The sequence below is a fragment of the Zootoca vivipara genome, chromosome 7 (assembly GCF_965207765.1).
Source record: "Zootoca vivipara chromosome 7, rZooViv2.hap1.1, whole genome shotgun sequence".
NCBI lineage: Eukaryota > Metazoa > Chordata > Lepidosauria > Squamata > Lacertidae > Zootoca > Zootoca vivipara.
In genome coordinates, this window is record NC_142590.1 from 33,513,799 (window position 1) to 33,539,676 (window position 25,878).

Genomic DNA, 25,878 nt, shown 5'->3' on the forward strand with positions numbered 1-25,878 from the left:
CAGTTTCTTTTCCTCTTCTTCTATGGGCCACAGATTTTATTGTTAGGCTTGGGTCTTCCAGTTGGCGTTGCTTTGCAGTTTCATTTACTTGAAAAGTTCTGTTAGTAACCATTTAGCTAAACTAGTAACTTTCACATAAAATATGCTTTCCGCAGTTATTCTTTTCCTATTGTTATAATATTGTACTGTTCCTTAGAATGTTCAAAAGAGCTTTAACACAGGGCTGTCTCTAGAATAACCATGCAGTGCCGCCTCTCAGGCCCACATCCAAACAAGATATTGCCCTATATTCACCTAGATCTTCAGTCCCCTTACTATCTAGCAGAACTCTAGACATCACAATGTTTTGTGTATCCCCTGCCCCTGAGCCCCACTAGCAGCCAGTTATGTGGGGCTGGATTCAGCTCCACATGACACAATATAAAATTCTACTGAATGTTAGGGATTACAGTAGTACCTCTGGTTAAGAACTTAATTTGTTCCAGAGGTCTGTTCTTAATCTGAAACTGATCTTAACCTGAAGCACCACTTTAGCTAATGGGGCCTCCTGCTGTCACCACGTCAACGGAGCTCAATTTCTGTTCTCATCCTGAAGCAAAGTTCTTAACCCGAGGTACTATTTCTGGGTTAGTGGAGTCTGTAACCTGAAGCGTTTGTAACCTGAAGCGTTTGTAATCCGAGGTACCACTGTAAATGGTTAACAACACATCCACTGTTAGCAGAAACCAGACATCAGGGTAATAACTAGTTTGGCTCAACTTCAGCAATGGAAGAACATGAAATGGTCCTAGACCACTTATTACAATTACCCTGGGATGTCCAACCAGCTAATCTCAGTGACTGTGTAAATCTGGCAACCAAGATAATCAGGGCAGAATGGACTGCCCATATCACACACCCTTCAACCCAATTCTGCTCCCCATGCAGCTGTGAATATGAGATACAGAGTCTTAAATTCTGTCAACATTACCTGCTATAGGAAAATTGAGCATAATATTATTAGACTATTACTTCTTTGAATTATATATACCTGGTGCTTTCAAAGTGTTCTTTAGAGGACATTTCATTCACATTTACACTGAACTAGTCTTGTTGATATCAATTCATTGAGAAGTTAAATCATTGACCAACTAAGGTTAATCTAGTTTGGAAGCAGCAAGTGTCATCTCAAAATGTTTAGAAAGGAAGCAGGAGACATGGAACCTATCCTGTGAACCATTCATATATACTGCAATTGTTTGAAACATTAGGTTAGTTGCAGACTTAGTGATGTTTAGAGCTGACCAAGTGAAATCAACAGAATGCAAGTTAGTCATGACTTACTGAAGTCTCATAGGCTTCAGTTAGTCTACTCAAAGTATGCCTAAGTCATATTGCCTACCGTAGATATTATTTATAACTGGTTTTGAGATGAGATCTGTGAATAGCGGAGTCCATTGATCTTACTGTTCCCAACTCTCCTCTGGGGGGAAAAATGTTGCAGAGAAGTAGGAAAATAACTGGTTTGCATGCAGAAGGTCTCATGTTCAATCCCTGACATTTTGAGACACTGACCTGGTGCTCCGCTGCTAGTCAATGTTGACAATGCTGAACTAGATTGACCAGTGGACTAACTCAGTAGAAGGCTGTGTACACATATTATATTCTAGAATCTATGGAAGCTGGATTTTTTATATATATATGCAGACCACACACAATCTAGATCTATTGCATATTTTCGCCCCTGAAAAGCACTTCTTGAGAAACTGGTTTCATTCACTAAAGCTCATTACAGATTGATTCTGCATTAACCTGAAGTGTGTCCATTTGGAAACATATGTAGGTGGTTTCAGCAATGGGTGATGTATCCCCAGCTGCCCAGTGAGGCTGTGGGTGGGTGAATGCCTAGAGCGCAATCACCACTTCCTTCTTCATTCGCCTGGGGCATGTGCAGACAGGAAAGGGGTGGATAACCTAATAAAGGGCAGGGTTTTCACATGATCTCAAGTAACCACAACCACCCTTGTGGATGACAGGATCTAGAATCGATCTACATTGAAAGTAGCTTGTTGAGGACTAGCACAAATGATTCTGGACTGAGAAAAAAACTATATTTTTATGATACAAACGGAATAGTGTGTCAGGCAGCTTCCTATGTTCCTATGTTCACATTAATCCATCAAGATGTTTTCTAGTAGAAGCTCCATTTAAATTACTAGAAGCTGCACAAGAGCTCAGCTGTGTGTTGTTCAGGAAAACATCCCTTAATCTGCAGTACTATCAGCTGTGTGATCAATAATATAGTTCCAAAATAGACGCTTAGTCTCAGGGTTGTAAGTTTGAGCCCCACGTTGGGCAAAAAGATTCCTGTGTTGTGTTTAGTCTTTAGGGTAACTCAAAGCTATTTTGTGTGTGTTTGTATCATTGCATTTAGTGATGATAATGATCATATCCTATAGTTGAAGAGGTGGATATGAAAGGATTATTTTCTGTTCCCTAAATTTAATTGCTATTTGCAGTAGAACGTTATGGCTCTTGGCAGAACAGAAATATTACCCAATTATATAACAAGAAATGAATGGATTTCTATTTGAACTGCATAAAATGTCCGGAGCGCAACAACCAAAGAACTTTCTATATCATATGTCTTATGTGTGTGGCTTTCCTTTACTATTTCCTTCCTGCAAGAGCAACAACTACTAATTTTAGACCAACTTGCATTCTAGAGACTTCTTTGTGTTAAGTGTCATTTTTCAGTTTCTAGGAAATCATACGCCTTCAGATGTTAAATTTTCTAAAGTCAGCTACTGGTATATCCTCTCACTAAGCGCTAAATTAAGGTTGTGTGTTTTAGACACATCTTGAAAGCTTCTTAATAGGTATGTGACTTATCTTTTAAAGGGACCATGAGTAAACTACCGGGTATGTGGGGACTGTCCCAGTCCTGGCTCATAAGTTATTTCAGCAAGATGGTTGCTACTGCAAAATTTGCTTCATCATGGCTGGCTTTTACCTCACAAAGGAAGGTAGGAAAACTGCCTTTGCCACCTCCTGCCTTGACAGAGTCCACTGGTGTTTGCAGGAGAGGGATCTATGTGATGAGGGTTCTGTTGTGAGGAACATTCATATGCTACCTTGGCAAAATGAGAATGAGTTACAAGGAACAGTTTTAAGCAATGGCTTAGCCAGCCTGCAGTAGGTAGGTACTCCATGTCTGCAAAACAGGGGTAGGGAACTCACGTCATTCCTGGCCATTGTCCATAATGTGTTATAATGTGTGGGGCTGATCAAAATGGTACGTTTAGCAACACCTGGTGAGCCAAGGCCTCCCCATACCTGCTGTATTACTTATTACTATATTTAACTTCTATTCCCACCTTCCTCCCAAAGGAGCTCAAGACAGCAAATACATCCACATTTTAATAGCAAAAAAGCATTTAAAACATTATTTAAAAAACAGTTACAATTTAAAACATTATTTCATCTATTATTTCATGGCAGTATTCTGCAGCCACCAGAGGAATGTTTTTCAGATTCCTCTGGAAAGTTAATGACAATGGAAGCAGAAACACCCCACTAGGGAGGGAATTCCACAAACGGAATCATTATTGAAAAGGCCCCGTCATGGGTCAATGCCAACTGGGCAATGGTAGAAGAACAGGCACTTGCAGCTGGAAAGGAATTGACCCTCATTAGAAACATATTTGATCAAGAGCTGGGTAAACTGGGGGGAGGGGAGCCTCATAATTTGATTCTTCCCCTTTTTGGTGGCATTGGAAACTGATACAACTACAGTGGTACCTTGGGTTAAGAACTTAATTCGTTCTGGAGGTCCGTTCTTAACCTTGAAATTGTTCTTAACCTGAAGCACCACTTTAGCTAATGGGGCCTCCTGCTGCCGCCGCACGATTTCTGTTCTCATCCTGAACTGAAGCAAAGTTCTTAACCCGAGGTACTATTTCTGGGTTAGTGGAGTCTGTAACCTGAAGCGTCTGTAACCCAAGGTACCACTGTAAGGAGACAAGGTGTCAGGTATGGTGGAATTGTAACCAAAATAAAATTTCTCCATGTCTTGATTTGGGTCACACTTATCTTGCTGTTCATCATAATTGTGAATAATTCTTCCTTCAGCAAGACTATATGGATTTTGAGATATCTTTGCCGTTACCTGGCTTTGGCTCACTTGCTTGGGTTATCTGTAGTTACTTGCTGTGCAGTTGCTTGGTTGGACACCCTGCAGTTGCAGCTGATGCAGTTCATAACCGTGATAGGCTCATACGATGAAATCTTTTGCCTTTTAGAAGAGGATTCACAAGATGGCATTCTGGTCTCATCTCATCTCGAGGTAAGAACCACTTATAATGTTTGCATAAAGTGGCATGAGAAAGTAATGCTAGGGTTGCAATTGCAATTGCAGCTGTTTTGTTTTTTTAAATTGGACAACGAGAACTGAGAATGTTGAGGATACTTTTGAGTTATTCTACTTGAAAATGCAGAACAATGTTGTTTGTCATGGTTGCAGAAGTCTTATATTCAGTCCTAATAAGAAAGTCACTTTGCAACGTTTTGAGGAAAGTAAGACATTATATCGGAAGAATCTTCATTCACAGCATTCAAGCAAGAGAGAAGTTCATCTGGTATTAAGGTCTGTTCTTGAATATCTTCATCTGAAAGTAGGGGCTTCCATTGGTTTTCTGTTGGTGTGTGTGGCTCTTCATCTGCTGAGCTGACCATGTTGCTCTGTCCACTTTTACAGTTGTTCAAAACAAGACTGATTTTATCAAATAAAAATGTATTTTCATTGGTACCAACAATAGGCCATGTGGTAGCCATGGGAATTGGGAAATCTTCTATTAAACTACTCACGGGAAAAGCTGGGGAGTTTGTTTTTTTATCTGGACTTTGAGGATGTATTTCATAAGTACTGCCTTGTAAGACTGCTGGGCTAGAAATCTGAGGTTTGTAGCCATTTTCCTCCATCGTGTCCGAATTGCCAACAAACAGTATGTCTTCTGGAATGTTAACATTATCCAGAACTGCTTCTCTAGTTTCCTCTTTATGATCTATAACCTTATACTCCTTGTGTACCAGTGTCTCCTCCACTTCAGTTACTACAGTATCCTCATAATCGATGAACAACCCAGTGGAATTGTGTGTTATGCCACCATTTTCCCCCTGAGAAACAATTACAGAAAAAATTAATCAAATGTAGGCAGGGGGAGGCAGCAAACGTCTGTTCAGTTTCAGTATCTAGTCTAGAGCAATTGCTTTAACACAGAAATAACACATTATAATAAAATTAATTGAAGCATCTGTAAAACTGATAGGAAACCTGAATAAAAAGATGATAACTACATAAATGTTAAAATAAGGTTTGCATATGTGGATACAGGCAAAATCTATGCAATGCAACTTGAACCAATCTAGCTAAAGTTAAGTTGTGATTAACTTCATACTGTAGTTCCATTCTTTCCTCTCATGTGATGGGAATCTCATGAGGGTGAACGCCTGGCTAGTTCTATAGATAAGGCCTTATCCTAGGTCAGACTTGTCCATAATCTAGCCCACTATTGTCCACTCTGACTGACAGCAGCTCTTCAGGATTACAGAGTTAAGGCGGGAATTTCTTCATTGCTTTTCTTTACTTGTTGTTTGATACTAAACTATTTCCCCTTTATGCTTTTAAGTCAGCAGTTAACAGAGTTAGTCCATTTTAATTACTGTAAGCCTTTGTTTATGTATAGAAAGAGAAGAGAGTATTCACACTTCAAAAGATTACTTTTTGTGATTTAAAGTTAAGGTTACACTTGAATGTAAGAATGAAATAGCTATGGAACTAAGTTGAACAATAGGCGATGTATGCTGCTAATAGTAGATCAAGTCATATACCTGTACTGTATTAAATTGAGCAATTCCACGTCCAAGTAAATTTGGATCTCCTAATCTGGCAGTTTTATGTTGGACTTGTAGCAAGGGGAAGGAGTGCAAAGTCCTGATCATACCATGTAGAGAGATGAACATGAGAAGCAATAGCCAAATAGGCCCACAACATATTCTGAATGTATTGGTCATAAAATAAAGCATCCATATACAGGGCTGTTGTTTTTTTAAAAGTCATGCAAACATTTCTTCCTACAAATGCAAGGTGCCACCTTGCTTCACTCTAGTTTCTTTAGACACATTAAATAAACAGAATGTTGACTTGTGGAGTTACCTGAAGTGATTTGATCACACTGCTGTTCTGCACTCTAGGATAATCTTCAAAAAGCCATTTCGGTGTTAACGACCAAAATGCTGTTTTAACCCTTTAAAAAAAAGCACACATCATCAATTGCATTTTGGAAGAACTGATCATGGTTCAAATTCACTACTGGAGGGTAAATGCTTATGAAGTTTAGATAAGGTTGAGAGCAGAATTATATGTAATTGCCTTCAAATGCAGTTACCAAGAAACACAAGTGAAATTGGGTTTGGAATGATTTTGGTGCAAGAGTGGCAAGCAACTACAGTAGGAGGAGTGCTAAACCCTTTTTCTGTTCTCCCAGAGCCCTTTCCCAGGTCACCCCCCCTCACCCCCAGCACATTTCTGGTTGAGAGAAAAATAACTCTGATGAGGAAAGTGGAGAAAATCTTTTGTTGAATATGTCATAGGATCTTTCTCTTGCTCACCACTTCTGTGCATGAAGTTACCTCACATCCTGCTTTTCAACTGTTTTACACTTGAACCCACAGCTTTGCCATCAATTTCAACCTAACTGCAGTCAGATACTACATCTAAGCACCAATCTTTCATCAGCCCTAAATAACTTTACAAATCAATTACGAAACCATCACCCTTGCCCTGCTTTAATAAGGGAGAATATGCATGCAAACAGGCACTGCACACACATTTTCCAAGGCTGGAAAGTATGCTCCGAAGACTAAGGAGAAAAGTCTGGGAAAACACTTCAAGCTTGTACCTCTTAATGTTTGTAGCAATCAGACTCAAAATAATTATAAATAAGAAGAACATTCCAAAGCCAGTTCCCCACAGAACACCACCACCATCATCACCTTAAGAGAGAGAGAGAGAGAAATGATCAGCACTTTGATTTTACACTATATGTGTATTCATAATTTACTCAGTGTGCACCTCACTTGCTGAATAAAAGCAATTCATCATAACATTATGATGCTTGACCAATTGCTTGTGAAGTATAGATGTATATCATCACAGTGCTTTGTTCTTGCTTTTGCGCAACCTGCATCTTAGAAATGTGGCCTGTATAGACAGTGGTGAAGCTGTATGCTCCGGTACCAGGGGGGCGGAGAGCAGACGGGGGCGTGGCTGGCGCGCGTCCTGGGGGCAGCTGCAATAGTACCCCCCTCCCCAATGGTGCCGGGGGCAGTGTGCTCCCCTCGCCCCTCCCTTCCTCCGCCAGTGTGTATAGACAATCATTTGCCTCTACTCATAGCTGTTCACATGATGCCATATCAACCACTGAATGGGTAAGCTGATGCACCAAGGAGGGCTTTTCAAATTGTCAAGGTTTCTTATAATGTTTTTCAGTACAAGGTGCCATTGAAACTGGCTGGGAACCTTATGCTTATTATGAAGCTTTGGTTTGACCATGCTTGACAAATTCAATAGAACTCATGAATATGATGGCAATGGCACTTGCTACTCAAGATGCACATTGTTAGCCTTTCTTATCTTTAGCAGAGTGATAAACATGTTTAACTAGAGAATTGTGTTTCCTTGGCAAACTAGATAATTAGATCCACATTTGATAAATCAAGTCTTGAGTAAATTCTGAGAGGTATCATGCCAGTTTGATGGAATGTGAGATATGGAGCAAGATAGCAATTGGTGGTGGCAGGTTATGTTTACTGAAGAGCAAACACGTCAGCTCACCCCTGTTGTTTTATGTAGACCAAATCTCCTCTGTGTGCCTTTATCCACTCGACTGACAATTTTAAAGATCAACCATTAAAAGTTCATATGAGTATTTTCATATTGTATATTCAACCCAGGATGTCTCTGGATTGAGAATAATTTGAGTTAGCTCTTTTATGTGTGAAAACACCCTGAACTTTCATTTCTCTATAATCACGTCAATGAATTCTACACTCAGTTCCCACCTCTTTGAGATCTTATCACTGGCTGGTGTAAAAAACAATAACAACCCAACAACCAAAAAACCCTCCCAAATCTGGTAGCACAGAAAACCTCTCTTCTGGAAACCTGACACAGAGACATTTCCTACCGTTGGTAACCGCAAATATATTTCCTGGACCATTATCAGTGTCCTGAGTCTGATTTCCCCCCGGCAATGCTATTCAGAGAACGGGAGAAAGAAAAGCAAAAAAGAAAAATGACTTTCACTGTGGTACAACAGCAAGTGCAGCTAATACTTCGTTCCCTTGTATTGCGATTAGTTTACCAAAAGCCCTTTTTCCCAAGGGATGAAACCCTTCAGTACTTTCATTTAAACTGCAATTTGTATTTACTGGCTGTTGGATGAATATTCTCAAAGCTGGAGTTGGTGTAAATTTGTAGCTCCTGTGAACAAGCAACATAGGTAACTTCCAATGACAAACTTAGTTGGTCTCTAAGGTGCTACTGGAAGGAATTTTTTTATTTTGTTCCATAAAGGGAGGAATTCATCTAGTGCAGGCACCCCCAAACTGCGGCCCTCAAGATGTTTTGGCCTACAACTCCCATGATCCCTAGCTAACAGGACCAGTGGTCAAGGATGATGGAAATTGTAGTCCAAAACATCTGGAGGGCCAAAGTTTGGGGATGCCTGATCTAGTTCATCCAACACAATATTTCCCTACACCACTGTAAGCAGCTCTGACCCCTCCACGTGCTATTGAACTACAAATCCCATGATCTCTAACCACTGGACAGGGTATTCACTGGCAGGCAGCAACTCCCCATGATTTCCCAATTCTATCTGGAGAGGCTGGGGATTGAACCTAGGACTTCTCACATGCAAAGCGCGTGTGCCATCACTGAGTTACGCTCCCCTGAGGGACTGTATCTCTCCTAAAACTCAGCCTTATGATCCAGCCAACATATCTTTTGTAGTGTAGTGTGGGGTGGGGTGGGGATTGTCTACATTTATTCAGCATCAGTTTGGAGTTTCTTTGTGCCTCACTGGCCTCCAGGTTTGAGGAGGCCCAGGGTAAAGCATCCTCTAGTGCACCCCTTCTTGGTTGCAGTGCTAGACAGCTGCATCTCGCCACCCTTTCCATTTCCCACAATGCCCCTGAGTGATACCAGGTTGAGGTCATTCTGCGAAATTGAAAAGGTGGCTTGATGCAAATGCTTTCCATTGCTCAAAGTGCTCTGCCAGCATTGGGGGGGCAGGGGCGGGGGAGGAGATGTAAGGGCACAGAGACCTTAGCAGCTGCCTAAGGATACCAGGTGGCGACACTGGCCCTGCCAAAAAGAGTGTTTGTTGGTAGCTATCCTTGGTAGGATCTGAAATTGAATTAAATGAAATTTCATGAAAGTATTATCTATTTTGATAAGAGTGCTTGACCATTCCAGACAATACAATTGGATTTCCCAAGGTTATTAATGTTTTTAAAAAACAACAAAAATGTTCATGTTCTTCTACTTCTGATAAATTGTTTTATTCATAGGTATACTTTAACCAGTTTAGCTAACTAAATCAATTGCAACTTAACTGATTGATCAACGGAGATATCTGTAGATGGATGACACATCTAGTAAACCCACCCACACCTGCCGAAAACTCTGCCTGCAATAGCTGGCAATGGGAACTGCATGTGTATGTCTCTGGATCACTGCCATTTTATTTATTTATTTATTTATTTATGCAATTTGTATACTGCTCTTCATCCAAAGATCTCAGGGCAGTTCACAACAGAAAAAAACAAAATGAGAATACAAAAGACATAATAAAACAAAAGAAAAAGAAACAAACTAATAACCCCCCTCGTACATATTAAAAAGCCATAATTAAATGAAATTACATAGAACATTACATATCTTTATATGCCAGGTGAGCCCTGGACACAACATTCCACAAACAGGGAATAGATGAAGCACTGAACTAGGATACTTTGGGTTCACACCATTGCTCAACCCTAGCCAACTTAGCACATTTAGGGGTGCTAAAGTTTACATTCCTTTGATTTAGGGACTTAATAGCAGCTGATTCAGCTTTACCATGAAGCAATGTGCAGTGCTCAGTTCTTCAGGAAGTGCATTCCAGAGGGTGTGCTATTTTCTTTGTAGCATTAGAAAAATAAGAGAGCTCCAGTTCAAAAAAGGGGAAGTGTCATTTTGACTTTTCCTTTTTCTAGTGAAAATATTACTTGCACCAGCAGCAAATAGTAGAATGACTAGATATTCACCATCACCAGTCTAAAAAATGCATTAGTTCTCCATATTTCTGCCAAAATGTGCCAAAATGTCATTTGTGATTGAAATACCGAGTGGGCAGTGTGCTCCATTATGCTTAAGAAATGGAGATTTTGTGCAAACAACAGAATTGTATGGAGGTAACAGCAGTAGCCCTAAAATAGTTACTGTACATACAGTGGTACCTCGGTTTATGAACACAATTGGTTCCGGAAGTCTGTTCATAAACTGAAGCGTTCATAAACTGAAGCGAACTTTCCCATTGAAAGTAATGGAAAGTGAATTAATCCGTTCCAGACGGTCCGCGGAGTAAGCGTTCATAAACTGAAGCAAACTTTCCCATTGAAAGTAATGGAAAGTGGATTAATCCGTTCCAGACGGGTCCGCGGAGTACTTAAACTGAAGCGTTCATAAACTGAAGCATGGGTGTAATTAGTTCCGGAAGTCTGTTCATAAACTGAAGCGTTCATAAACTGAAGCAAACTTTCCCATTGAAAGTAATGGAAAATGAATTAATCCGTTCCAGATGGGTCCGTGGCGTTCATAAACCGAAAATTCATAAACCGAGGTGTTCATAAACCGAGGTTCCACTGTATTATAATTTTTCATTAAACACTGCCGCCTTGTGGTCTTTGGAGCCACAGCAAATTCTAACAAGAGAATGTGATATGATGTGGCAGTAAAAGGAAATTATTAGAGTAACTGGGATGTTGCAGCTATTAACCGTGTGGTGTAATATCTAAGTTGAGTTAGAGCTTTAGAGAAGCAATCTCAGGAACATGTTTTCTGCAAGGGTTTTTAGTATGTATGAAATATTCGTCATTTTTGGCTGGAGTTATGGATTTGCCAAGGAACCCATGCAATTCCTGCATCTTTGTGTTCAGAAAACTTCCAACTGCTGGTTTTCTGCCTGCTATATTGAGATTACCCCTAAGGAGAGGGTCCCTTCAGACACTCCTGGGTGTTAAGATTAGCAGAAAGTGCCCTCTTGGTAGTTCCACCACCCTCAGAAGTTTGGGTTGTGGTGGCCCAAGAGAGTGCATTTTTTGTGACAGCCCTTCAGTTGTGGAATTCCCTCCTTGTGGAGGTGTATCTGGCTTCCTCACAATACAGCTTTCACTAAATGCTGAAAACGCATCTCTTCACCCTTTGTGTTTTCAGGGCCACCCTATACTTGTGATTGACATCTGCCTTAACTGGGTTTTTTTTTACTTTCAGGTGTTTTAAACTGTCCTGGGACCTGTTGATGAAGGGCAGATAATAAATTTAATAATATCAAACCCATCTGGCTGGGTTTCCCCAGTCACTCTGGGCGGCTTCCAGCACATATAAAAACATAATAAAATTATTATTACTATTATTATTATTATTGAGGACACGGGAGTTGGATCTGTATGTAAGAGCACAGTAGTACACCTTGGTAGACAGAAGGGTCCCTTGATTCAGCAGTGAAAGCCTGTGTATTACTTTGAATGGAATCCAGTAATACTTTACATAATTGTGGTATCTACTATTTCACAATAATCTGCTTAATCAAGGCTGAGCATAAAAGTCATTCCAGCAAACATTACTTTTAATTGTCCTTGGCAAATTCACCTAATTCCTATCAAGACATTATTATTCATGGTGTAGAAATGATTTGGTTAGCTAACAGTCTTATACTGCATCTCTGATGGAAGAACTTTAAAATCATCAAAAGATGTAATACAACTAAAGGCTACACCACAAGTTAACAGAAATGAGCAAGTATGTCTGATTTAGTATGTTTCTTCTAATTATGTGAAAGTCATGCTTATCTTTAATTTCATCTACGCAGGTGAATCAGGGCCAATTGCTGCTCTCTCTGGCATATATACGCACAGAGGACATATAAGATTAGTATGGCTCTCACATCTTCTACAGAGCAATATGGGTACATGTAGCAAACAAATGTGTGTACTGTACATTATTTATGAAACATGTCCTTGTCCACACCTTTCAAGGAAATGTTTAATTCCAGGTAATGCCCCAAAACTATCTTATTCCAGTTTGAATAAGATAATTACCATATGCACATCAACACATTGAAAAATACTATTTAGTCAGGTAGATATGACCAGACCATAGAGGATGTTTAGCTCAAACACAGTATGAAATAGTGCCAGTCCCATTACAATGGGTACTTACTTGGGATGGAACAGGCCTTGCTGGTGCCATCTTGATACACAGCATACACTGAAATGTTGAAGTTATGCCCCATTCTGACATTTTCTGTAAGGATGAGGTTTTATTCATTTATTTTAATGGTGAAAATAAGTTCTACTGTATAATCTCTAAAAAAAGGGGGTCATGAGTTAAAACTTCAGAAATAAGAACCAATGAATTCTAATCCCAAGATTTTTTTATGACTTCTTGGGGAAGTGTGTGTGTGGGGGAGCAGAAAGTCATTTTAAAATGCTTTTATCACATTTATATATCCCTTTCTCCGCGTCAGCTCAGAGAAACTATGTGGGTTTCTTAGATTTTGTTTCCCACAGTAGCTCTATTTGTCCATGTTGATTTTGGTAGTCCTTGCTGAGTTTACTTGTAGGTTTGGTATACTTGTTGTCTTTTGGATTTAAACTAGATTTCCTCTGCAAAAAGATGCTTTCTTGGTGACCAAGGTTGAGGAAAACAGATTTCACTAAAAGTGATTCTGCATGTTTGCAAAATCTACTCCTGGGGCAGCAAACTTGGTGCTCTCCAGATGTTGTTGGACAACAGCTTCCATCATCCTTGAGTATAAGATAGGTTGTCTGGGACGGATGGGAGTTGTAGTCTGAGAACATCTGCAGGGCACCATGTTGGCTGTTCCTGAGCTGCTCAGTTATTCTGGGTCTAAGAAGCTATGCATGTCATCAGCCCAACATATCATGAAGGCCACTAAAAAGAGTTGGCTTGTATTTTACCTTGGATATATGTTGTTGTGTTTTGGATGGGGACTTTTTTCCAGGCAAGTCCATGTCTGAAATCTGCAGACGTCCATTCCACTATGTAACACAAAACTACTTTTCCAATGGATTGGGGAGGTTTCCATACAACAGAAATCCCTTTCTGTTCATCGTGGTTCATTTGCATGTTGGTAGGTGGTGGGAAATCTACAGGGAAAAGCAGCAGGGATGACTTGACTGTTGTCTAAAATCTAGCCAAATATTTGAAATAGTTTTGCAATAGGAAGAAGGTGCCCTTGAAATGAGTGAAGGGTGTATTGATGGGGTGCATACAGTGGAGTGCAGCTTCTTCATCTCCATCTGGCACACTGGAAATCAACCAAGTGAGGATATGGACATTTTCTTTAAGCTAAGTGCATACACTAGAAAGTTCAATGTCAATAAGGATCAAGGAAATTGTATAACTGGAGGGAAAGAACCCAGAGAAACATTCCTCCTCCTCCTCCTCCTCCTCCTCCAAGCTCCCTGTCAGCTGTTATACTCATCCACCCATGGGCAAAAGAGGGCCTGGGACCCTTGCCTGTGATGTCATCCAAGTATGGCCACATTCCTCTCCTCAAATCCTGATCTGCTGCTCCTGCAGCAGCAAGATAAGACAAATGCCTTCGCATACACATATGCATTCCAGTGATATCATCAAAGTGATGGACATTTTGCAAGTATAATATATTTACCACTTGCTGCAGTTGCTGAATGATTAAGCCCAGAGAGTAAACTTGGGCTGATTTTATGTTAAGCATCTGTGTTCTCAACATTTATAGGCCAATCTACAACCCAAGTGGATGGTGGTAAAGAGCTAGAATTTTGATAAGGTTCTCTTCTAGCATCACATAGTTATCTGGAATAAAAATCTCTGTTCCTCAGGGATTGTTGTCCTGAGCTGGACTCTCTAGGAACCACCAATTCCTAAGGAAGCAGAACAGCTAGAAGCATCCTGTGAAGTTAGAAAGGAGAAGCTTGTCCAAAACCAGGACAGAACTGTGGAATTGCAATACTAGCTTTCTATCTCATGTTCGGAGAGCAGAAATGGAAAAAAATAATTGTTGTGATTATTCTATTGGATCCATCTAGGAGTGCAATCCCATGTCCATCTATGTAGGCGTAAACCCCTCTGGCATTAACGGGACTGCAAAGGTGTATTTCTTAGACACTGTCATTCACCTAGGGGGACCAGATGGAAAAGAGAACAGAGATCCTGCACCTTTTGTACAGAAGAGGGAATTTCAACAAGTGTAGCTTGTTATACAGCAGAGGCGGATTGAGGGCAACATGACTGGTTCTCTTTGCACTGGGTGTCAAGCGGAGAGAACACCTGTAAGTACTTGCCCAGCCATGGGAAGGAGGTGTGAGGGCTCTGACAGCTTCCTAGGGTCCTAGAGTCCTCCGTTCTCCTTTCCAAAGCCTAGTTAGTGCTTGCTCAGTTTGGGAGGAGGTGGGAGGGCTGTAGGACCCTCCCACCTCTTTCCCAAAGCCCAGCATGGCATGAGGGCTGGGGAGGGGCACCAACTTTTGGCCTAGCTCATGGCACCATAGTACCAAAGTCCACCCCTACCTGTAGCTGTATCTGCTGAAATCCCTTCTTTTGCACAGCTATTTAAAGTGCAGGAATCAAGTCCTCTTTTGCATCTGTATATTCTTTATGAATGCCGACTCATTTTAAACTTGATAGCTGTCATTCCCGTAATGTCCTCAGTTGTGTGTTTTTTAAATAGTCATGATGGCTAAGACATAATATTAAAATGGAATTTGATATTTTTAGTTGACAGCTTTTTGCTTTAGCTTTCATACTTTTGCTGAAATGGAATACTTATCTGGTTTGGCATCTCCAAAACTGGGATTGTAGTAATGGATGAAAGTAGTCCTGTTTGTTAATACATTATGCTTCCAAAGAGAGCAAACTAGAAGTAAAGACAGCTATACAGTTGGGTGTGTGTGTGTCTGAATGTTGGGAAATCATAGGGTCAATTTCTTCTCTGACACAATTTAACAATGCATTATCCATTTCTCAAAAGTTTTTAAGTACAGTACTGTACTGCTTTTATCTTACCATGGAAACTATGGGGAGGTTGGTTCACTGTAATATTCGCAGGTTTGGAACTTCCTTTTGAATTATGTGCTGTCACGTGGAGAATGGTAACTGCTGGGGGAACCAAAACTTGGCATTTTGTTTCTGTCGTTTTACATAAATCCACAATTCCTCCTTGATTTTCATAGAACACCCTGTAGCCCAAAATTCTTCCTCTGCTCTCCTTAGGAAAAAATGGCTGGGATGTGGGAAGGAAGAGAAAGCAAGATAATTGCCTTTAGAAAGCTGCATTGTGGGGTTGTTGTTGTTGTTGTTTGGGAGGGGGTGTTCATGCAGTTTCACATGCACAGCACCTAAGGGGAAAATGTGATTAAACCTGCATTTCCTTAGCTGCTTGCCAACCACTGCAACAGAAGCCACTGCAAAGAAGGGCCTAACTCAGGCATCCCCAAACTGCGGCTCTCCATATGTTTTGGCCTACAACTCCCATGATCCCTAGCTAAGAGGACCAGTGGTTAGGGATGATGGGAACTGTAGTCCAAAACATCTGGAGGGTCGAAGTTTGGGGGTGCCTGGCCTAACTGTTAGTAGTCACTAGGAGTGTGGGAAAGCAGCCAGGGAAGGCTTGCTTAACTCCTTCCCTGCTGCTTCATAGCTCCAAGTTGCCCCCTCCCCAGCAGTTTTTCCTTATTTAAATAAATTATTAGAGTCAAGTAAGAAGGTGGCATTTCTAATGTTTCTGGTATGCAGTTGTGTATTTTTCCTAGCCTTTACAGTGATGTTATTGAGTCAAAATACAACCCCATGGCAGATTCTCCCCAGTATTGGCCCCAACTGAAGAAACTGCCTTATATTTTTAATACCTTTCTGAATTCTAGACCTTATGAAAATAAGACCACCCTGGACTCCCTCAGCCTGCAATGTGTGCAGTCTGCAAAGGAGGACAATATCACCTTGATTAAGATGACCACCTCTTGGCTACCATTCGGGTAAGCTGGCCCCAGAAACCTCCACACATCGAGTACTGAAGAAGGTTCTGCATATAAACAAACAAACAAAAAATATATCTGAAAATGAGCGTTTTTTTGCCCACTGACTTTCAATTTAAATCATGGCTTGATCTGTTACCTGTTGTTTTGGTCTTGCACATATAGAAAAGAGCATAAGCATCTATTGCAAAATCCTAACTACAGGTAGGTAGCCGTGCTGGTCTGACGTAGTCGAAACAAAATAAAAAAATTCCTTGCAGCAGCACCTTAGAGACCAACTAAGTTTGTCATTGGTATGAGCTTTCGTGTGCATGCACACTTCTTCAGATACACTGAAACAGAAGTCACCAGATGCTTATATATAGTGAGACGGTGGAGAGGGGTATTCTTCCCTCCTTGTGTTGGGAGTGGGTGATTGACTGACTGATAGCTGTTGACGACTGTTAACGACTGCAGTTGGTCTTACAGGGAAAAGCAAAGGGTGAGATGGCTAAAGATAGCTTTATCATGTATAATGAGATAAGAATCCAATGTCTTTATTCAGACCTGGTCTCTCCATGGTTTTAAGCTTGGTAATAAGTTGCAGTTCAGCAACTTCTCTTTCCAGTCTATTTCTGAAATTATTTTGTAATAAGACAGCTACTTTGAGATCTTGTATAGAATGTCCTGGGAGATTGAAGTGTTCTCCTACTGGTTTCTCTAGCTTGTGATTCCTGATGTCAGGTTTATGTCCATTTATCCTTTAGCGTAGGGTTTGGCCTGTTTGTCCAATATAGAGAGCTGAAGGGCACTGTTGGCATTTGATGGCATACACAATGTTAGAAGACGAGCAATTAAACACATCTTCTAACATTGTGTATGCCATCAAATGCCAACAGTGCCACTTCAGTCTCTCCAGTATTGGCCCCAACTGAAGAAACTGCAAAATCAAATAGTACATAACTAAAAGCTTTAAAATAGCAAGAAAGAATATTTAATGACATTAGAATCTGGAAAGAGTTTATTGCTGCCATTAGTAGGTGCAAATGTGTTCTTTATTTTTTTAAAATCTCTATCCACATCTATATATAAATTTATCAGAATTGGGTATGGAGAAGGAGTGATGGTCTATCTTGTTACTAAAGAAATCTCAATAAAGACCTCCCCTCAGAATTCTGCAATTTAAGGGCACTTCAGTCACATGTGTTTATAGGTGCTGATTCCTTGGCACCCACTCAGCCACATGGATGAATTGCCTTGGTTGTATGAAAGACCTGCCTCGAGGTAATATACAATTGTTGGCTAGTGGCCAAGGCGAAAACCGGACCAGGTTTGTGAGGGGAGAGAGAGGGAAGCAGCAGCCAAGGAGGCGCACGACAGCTTCTCGGGAGACGGCCAGAGAGGGGGTGGAGAGAAGGCGCACTGTATGAGGGGGTGCTCGGTGGGTCTCATCAGCACGGCCGCTGGACTCAACGCCCACCGTCCGGGCTCCCTCCATCCCAGCTGGCTCTCCTCCTCCAGCTCGGCAGAATGGCTTGGCGGGCAAGGGATTCCCACGGCCAAGGGAGAGGAGGAGGCGGCAACAGCAGCAGCGGAGGAGCCAAAGGACTTAGTGGCTTGTTGCGCCCCTGGGGCGCCCCTGAGAGGCCAGTGCCCTGGCGCCACAAGCCACTAGCCCCTATGGGAAGGACGCCTCTGAGCCATGGGCCACTTTTGGGGAAGGTTCCCTGGTCTGAGCTGAGAATGACTTGTAAGCAGCTTAGACCATAACCAGGTGTGTACCTGGAGCTGGTTACGGCTGACAAGGTTGGCCCTTGCCAAGGGTGTAGGGACGGGGTGTGTGTGTAAAAGTTGCACATCTCCACTCTGGCTTGGAGTGGCTAGGAGCCTTCCCGCATGCTCCCAGGGCCACTCCTCTGCTGCCCTGGGCAACCAACACCTGCTTGCCAAGGGTGCAAGGGATCCTAGTTATGCCTCTGCCTTAACCCATTCTATGAGTCTGCTTCTAATGGGGCGTTATCCAGGCTCTTATGCAGAATTCAGGATCACTAGTGTTCTCCACTGCTAGGCTACATTGTTTTCCAAGAATACAGCGTTGCTTCTTAGTGAGTTAGGCTTTTGAGCTCCTCACTTCCTCAGGCCAGGCTGACCCTAACCATTAAGCAGAGTGAGGCAGCCACCTGAGGCAGTCAATTTTTAGGTGTTCCGAAAGAGCAGGCTATTGCTAGTTATTAAATTTATTACGACTGTGCCAGGTAGGGAGAGACACACGTAGATGAGATCATGTGCCTCATCTACTAGAATAACATGACCATCGTTAGATACAACGCGCCTTGACTTAGAGTGTTTGGGCACTGCTTGTTGGTCATCTTCAGAAAGTCCCCAAAGCCAGCTAAGTTATTGAGGCAGAAAATGCCTCAAGCACCTCTCCCACCTACCAGGCAGTAAAAAAATAAAATGAAAATCCATTGCTGCCCTTTCATGGCCCACAAAACCAGCTGCAATGAGGTAGTCCTCACTCTGCCTAATTAATGAGGCAACTGAGCTTCAGGTAGCAAAGCATCTTTGCTCAGCCCTGATTCAGGCAACAATACTGTGGCTAATTGATTACAGTGGTACCTCAAGTTAATAACTTAATTCGTTCTGGAGGTATGTTCTTAACCTGAAACTGTTCTTAACCTGAGGTACCACTTTAGCTAATGGGGCCTCCCGCTGCCGCTGCGGCATGATTTCTGTTCTCATCCTGAAGCAAAGTTCTTAACCCGAGGTACTATTTCTGGGTTAGCGGAGTCTGTAACCTAAAGTATCTGTAACCCGAGGTACCACTGTATTTGACAAAACGACAAGTATTCGCTAGTTGGCAGACTATGCCCACAAGTTTTGGCTGAAACAGAAATAGGTTGTGCTGAAAGCCCAAAGGCTTCCATGAATTTTAACAGCTAAGAAATTCAAGAGGTGCAACTTTTCTCTAGGGGAGTGAGGAGAAGAGCTTCAGATGATGCATTCCTCCCAGCCATGTATTAAAGGTGCAGCAAGAGGTAGTAAAAAGGGAAGGCTTTTATCCCCCCCCCCCCATGGATTAAGCGGTTGAGTTCTTTGTACTATTTTGTTTTGCCAGCAGGGGTCACTACTACTATTTATACTAAAACAGCTTATTGTGATAAAGGCTCCTAGAGGCCTAAGAGCCAGGGGTCAGCAAACTTTTTCAGCAGGGGGCTGGTCCACTGTCCCTCAGACCTTGTGGGGGGGCCGGACTATTTTTTTTGGGGGGGGGGATGAACGAATTCCTATGGCCCTCAAATAATCCAGAGATGCATTTTAAACAAAACACACATTCTACTCATGTAAAAACACCAGGCAGGCCCCACAAATAACCCAGAGATGCATTTTAAATAAAAGGACACATTCTACTCATGTAAAAACATGCTGATTAACAGACCATCCGCGGGCTGGATTTAGAAGGCGATTGGGCTGGATCCGGCCCATGGGCCTTAGTTTGCCTACCCATGCCTAAGATTGCACTGCAGTGGCATGTTAGGCAAATGAGGCTGTGTGGCTCAGGGTTTCGCCTCCTGTTGTCAGCCATCCTTGGTTGTGCCTTCCCCTGCCCTCTGAGGATGCCACTGTTGTTGCAGATGGAGGCAAAGCCAAGCCTAATGCTGCTACCCACCCTGTACCTCTCATGCCCTTTAGAGGGAGCCTGCTTAGAGCAATTTAGGCCTGGCCTAGTAGATATGTTTAACTTCTTTCCTTTATAGCCTGCTTAGCTTAAGATGCTGTAAAACAGACACACACACACGAAATTGGGTAGTCAGCTCTGACAGAAAAAGCGGAGTCCAGTTGACGGATGTTGTACACATTGTGTGTGTACCTAGGTAAAGGGACCCCTGACCATCAGGTCCAGCCATGACCGACTCTGGGGTTGCGGCGCTCATCCCACGTTATTGGCTTCCAGGTCATGTGGTCAGCATGACAAAGCCGCTTCTGGCGAACCAGAGCAGCACACGGAAACACCGTTTGCCTTCCCACTGTAGTGGTACCTATTTATCTACTTGCACTTTGACGTGCTTTCGAACTCCTAGGTTGGCAGGAGCTGGGACTGAGCAACGGGAGCTCACCCCGTTGCGGGGATTCGAACCGCCGACCTTCTGATCGGCAAGCCCTAGGCTCTGTGGTTTAACCCACAGCGCCACCCGCGTCCCTAGTAAGTGTGTGTACTTACTCATTAATAAATATCTGTACAGTGCTTCTAAATTACTGTGTTGAATATGGAGCTTCATATAGAAGATAGCACACGCATCACTTTGGGAAGTTCATTTGCCTGCCTTGCTGGCCTCATAGCCCCTTTAGGATGGGCAGATTTCAGGCTTGCAAAATCTACTTTTGTTTCTTTTAACAAAAGATCAGAACCATAAGATCTGATCAGTGGAAAAAAAGACATAGAACCAAACAATTCTGGAACCAGGAATTACCAGAACTAAGCTCATAGTCCATCCACACAAAAATCCACTTCTGGTTACATAAGGCTACTTGCCTTATGAGGAACAATTTGGGGAAACTGGGTAAAGAGGAGACTGAGAGGAGATATGATAGTCATCTTCAAATATCTAGGGCTGTCACTTGGAAGATGGAACAAGCTTGTGTTCTCCTGCTCCAGAGGGTAGGAGCCAAATCAATGGCTTCAAGTTATAAGAAAGGAGATTGAGTAAACACCAGGAATAACTTTTTGACAGTAAAAGCAGTTTGACAGTGGAACTGACGTCCATGATAGGTGGTGGACTCTCCTTTCTTGGTGGTTTTTGAGCAGAGATTGGATGGCCATCAGTCAAGGATGCTTTAATTGAAACTACTGCATTGCAGGGGGTTGGATGAGATAACTCTCAGGGTCCCTTCCGACTCTACAATTCTATGATTCTCTATAATGTCTAAGGCAGCTTTCCCATTCCTAATGCCTCACTGACAACAGGACTTACTTCTTAGTGAAGATGCATAGGATTGTGCTGCAATTTACTTTTATTTGCATATAAAACTTCAAAGGGAGGGGGAAAGGTTGTTGCTGACTCCTCTGCTGTAGAGACAGGATAGGCACAATCATTTCACTTTTCAATTTATGAATGAATTTCCAGCTCACATTGTATTGTGCAACTGAAACTGAAATAGGGTCTATACACTCTCTTATCAGGGGATTTTCCGTGGACTTTTAAGATTTGTAACACCACAATGAGGTAATATTTGCTACCAAAGTGATACAATCTGTAGAAGACAACACAGGAAATAAGAGCGCAACCAAAGATATAATCAGGTATTCCAGTTCCTGAGCTGATCAAGGCACAGCTTCCTTTGCACACTTGGTGCTGAAAAATGTGCTCAGAATGTTATGCTTGGCTGGCTTGTTGCAACTTAAACCCCTTGACGCGTTCCTGTAACAATCCTCTCTGTACAACTGAAAAAAGGACTTGGAGGTCAGGGAAGAGAGAGCAGTGAAACTCACCTGCCTCAGGAGTCATATGCACTGCAGATTTGCTCCATTTGCTCCCAAAGCTTTGGGCATGAGTTAGTTTGCATCTAACTTGAAACTCATACTCCATGTTTGCATCCAAATTGTACTCAGTTTGATGTTCCCTTTTAAAGTCGGCATCCCATTTTCTAACCTAAAATGGAAAGGCAACAGGACAATTATGTATTGTTCTATCCACTGTCTAGATCAGAGATTCCAAAATCACCGCCATAAAAAAAAAAGTTCTGCTGTGTCAAGAGAATTTTTTTTTCAAAGCATTTGCTATTGTGAGGCTAAAGTCAGGGATCTCTGTATAAAGGTGAAGTGTATATTCAGTTTCTTTTTGGTTTTGTTGTTGAACATTTCAGTTCAGAAAGATAGTGTTCCTCTGTTTGTTTGTTTTTAAAGGGAGATACTAGTCTGGATTAACCTACTTTATAGCATGAGGGCTGCTCAGACCACTCACAATTAAATACTGTATAAGTAAAATTGTACCAAAGGAATATCTCTTCTATTTCAGTGGATGGGATACCACTATTAAAGAGTGAATTATGCTGGGTGTAGTCTGACTCACTCAGTTACATTACATGTTGTAGAAGAGAGATACCTACAACTTAGAGCATTGTTTGTATGGATTTTGTGCTCATGATAACAAGCTCAAATAAGTGTGTGTTCCTTTCTGTATTGCTATGCCTAGTATAAACAACAACATAGTACTTTCAAGTGTTCAAAGTGCTTCACAAGCACTATCTATCTATCTATATATATATATAAATGTAAAAAGGGCATTTGGGTGGATCTCCACTTTTCTCCGAAACCGCTTGACCGATTGCGTTCAAATTTGGATACAACGTCCCATGCGAATGTCCGAAGGATCTTATAACGTTTCCTAAGACAAATGTCTCACCTGGGCCACGTTAAAACCCCCGAAACCCTGTGTTCAAGAACTCACAACTCACCCTACAGCCAGAATCAGGAGACCTTGCACAACAGCGGCCTCTAGCGGCGGCTACACTGGTACTGCAGGTAGGAAAGCTTTCCTCTCCACAGCAGCTTGGCTTGGCTTTGCAGACTAGGCCGAGGAGAGGTTTGCAGACTAGGCCGAATAGAGGTGGGGGCTCCCCTGGGTGAGGGATGGGGGAGAAGGGGGCAGGAAAGGTCATGGGTCGGGACAGGGTGGGGCCAATCACAGGGATGAGCCGGGGGTTGGGGGAGGAGTCTGAAGGGGGACTCTGAGGGCCCATTTAACAGACTAAGCCACAGCAACGAATACCTGACATACAGGCCGGGATACACCACCCCCGTCCCCAGGGAAATCGCAGGGATGCGCTGGGGGCAGGCAGGGGGTGGGGGGAGTCACAGGGATGAGCCATGGGGTGGGGGGAAGAGGGGGTACAGGGAGGGGACTGGGACTAGTCACAGGGATGTGATGGGGATGGGGAGCGATGCCTCATGGGTCGGGACAGGGTGGGGACAGTCACAGGGATGGGGCAGAATAGGTCATGGGTTGGGACAGAGTGGGGAGGGGGAGTCACAGGGATGAGCCACAGCAATGCATGGCCGGGCCAGCTAGTCTAGATATAAAATTACACCTGTAATCCAAATCACTCTTAGCCCTCATGTAGCAGATGAGGGGACTTAGGTTGAAGAGTGGCTTGCCTAAGGCTACCTTGTGAGCTCATGGCACAAGGTCAAATTCAAACTAGGACTGTCTGATTATGTTCATCCTTTTAGCAACTATGCTCAGTCTTTTACCCACTATGTGAACATTTGTAGTCCCAGATGTTTGTGCACTACAACTCCCATCATCCCTGACCACTGGTCACGCTAGCTAGGAATGAAGGGAGCTGTAGTACAATAGTATCCAGGGACCTAACATCTGGGAAAGGCTGCTCTATATTATCCCAGTTAGCATGTTTTCTTCAAGTAGGAACAAAATATTATGTGTGGACTTTTTATGTATACTAATACATCCCCCCCCCCATATACATACAGGAGAGTTGGCCCTGTATACATGTAGTTGTGTATCCATAAGTCAGTGATAGCAATCCTTACATTATTAAGAAACATCCAAAGACAGTGTACTACAGATGGGCTCCAAGTCTTTGTTGGTTGCAAGTTTATTTCATAAAATAGAGGTGAGGAAACTCTTTCCTGCTGAGGGCCACACTCCACCAGGGTAAGCTGTCAGGGGCGGTATTTTGTCAGTGGGTGGGGCCACAGCTTTAAATATTCATATTGATTTTTGACCTAGATGCTCTTTGATTAATTGTATTTTTATTGCTTCTTCTATTTCTTGTATTTCATAGTATTACTGTTTGAATTCTATGGAATGCAAATTGCAATACAATACAATATAACATATAAAAGAAGCAATAAAAATCTACCAATCACAGAGCATCTAGCACAGCATATTATAGTTGCTCCAGCAGGTAAAAAAGACCCTTAATAATATTTAAGTGGTCCATGGGGGGGGGGAAGCTTGCAAACCACTCACATAGTACATGATAGTGCCAATATGTCCTAATGTGTGTCTGCGTGCACACAAACACACATGATATACACATACTATTTGTCTATAAAAAGAGTACAATAAGAAATAAAAAATCAGTTTCACCAAAACGCAGAAGGCATATGAATATTTGCAACATATGCATCCTATGAGCAGGGAACATTTCACATCAATGTCTTTGTAAAACTCTTGTATTGGTAAAACTCTGCCTAGGAAGCTATTGAAATCTTACTACAGTGGTACCTCGACTTATGAAGACAATCCGTTCCGCGGCGCTCTTTGTAAGTCGAAGTCTTCGGTTGTCAAAGTGCCCGTTCTGCGCATGCATGAAGTGCAATTTTGTGCTTCTGTGCATGCGCGGAACGTGTGCACCGCTTCTGCGCAGGCGCAGAATGCACACGCGGTGACAAGACTTCTGGGTTTGCTGACTTTGGAAGTCGAAACCTTCAGAAGTCAAGTCATTCGGATGTTGAGGTACCACTGTACTATATAAAGTCATGCATGGAAGGTTTAGCACCAAAACCAATGAAAAGCAGCAGCCAAGCCACTGCTTATGATACACACAAAACCCAGAATGGGTTGCCTCACATGCCAAGTTTTGCCCGTCTTCTCCTTGTATCGTTCTTCGCAATAAGTCTCATTGATTGCAGTTTGCTTTTCCCAATGTATTGTAGTCTTAAATAATGGAGAGTCTACAATCTGGATAATAATGGGTGTAGCTGGTGCCACTAAAAGAGATAAAACAATGTTAAATCAAGTCTCTGCTGATGAAACTATCATCATTATCATCATCATCATCATCATCATCATCATTATAATATTGCCTTTCAAGAATTAAAACCAAGGTTGTCCGCAAACAAGGTCAGGGAGGCAAAAAGAGTACATTGTAGAAGGCCAGTTTAACCAACTCAGAGGAATTATGTCCTAGTACAGGCATCCCCAAACTGCGGCTCTCCAGATGTTTTGGCCTACAACTCCCATGATCCCTAGCTAAGAGGATCAGTGGTCAGGGATGATGGGAATTGTAGTCCAAAACATCTGGAGGGCCAAAGTTTGGGGATGCCTGTCCTAGTATATGGCTAACTGGGATATATATTGCTCCATGTGTAGTTGATTCTAGCTGTTTTTTACCTCAAGCATTTAAGTATTGGACCACAAGCCAAGATCACTGTCTGCCACAAGCATAGAACAGGTACAGCAAGCCAAATGGCTCTGTATGAATTAAGTGGGACAACTAATTTCTAAACATTCTCAGTATGAATTATGAAGACCAGGTCCTGGTTTAATCTGGTTCAACTCAGCAGTGAAACAATCTCCTGGTGCTATTCTGATCGCCAGTAGGATAACCAGCATATTAAGAAATTAGGGTGGTCAGGTTTGGAATTGTGGAAGGTGTGTGCTGCACAAAACTTCAGACTATATGCAATTTTGTTTCCTGTACTTCCTCTTTTATAGTATGGGTAGCTGCTATCTGGGCACACTCCTAATGTAGACAAGGTATCAATCATGCAGTCTTCAGTAGTTGTGCAAAGCACTATAGCCATAAAAC

The 25,878-nt window shown here is 42.2% G+C and overlaps 1 protein-coding gene across 1 annotated transcript in view; it reads right to left on the reverse strand.

Moving 5' to 3' along the window:
• Positions 1-3,386: 3,386 nt before the first annotated feature.
• IL23R (interleukin 23 receptor) overlaps positions 3,387-25,878 on the reverse strand; it is a 31,084-nt gene continuing 8,592 nt past the window's right edge. Inside the window, exons 5-14 of the mRNA XM_088673927.1 lie at positions 24,918-25,057; positions 21,812-21,971; positions 16,306-16,388; positions 15,374-15,590; positions 13,285-13,473; positions 12,524-12,607; positions 8,226-8,294; positions 6,939-7,032; positions 6,194-6,284; positions 3,387-5,154 (exon numbers count right to left, since the gene is read on the reverse strand). Of these exons, the coding sequence (XP_088530053.1) occupies positions 4,531-5,154; positions 6,194-6,284; positions 6,939-7,032; positions 8,226-8,294; positions 12,524-12,607; positions 13,285-13,473; positions 15,374-15,590; positions 16,306-16,388; positions 21,812-21,971; positions 24,918-25,057 (1,751 nt within the window). The 3' untranslated portion in view covers positions 3,387-4,530. The remainder of the gene's footprint in view (positions 5,155-6,193; positions 6,285-6,938; positions 7,033-8,225; positions 8,295-12,523; positions 12,608-13,284; positions 13,474-15,373; positions 15,591-16,305; positions 16,389-21,811; positions 21,972-24,917; positions 25,058-25,878) is intronic.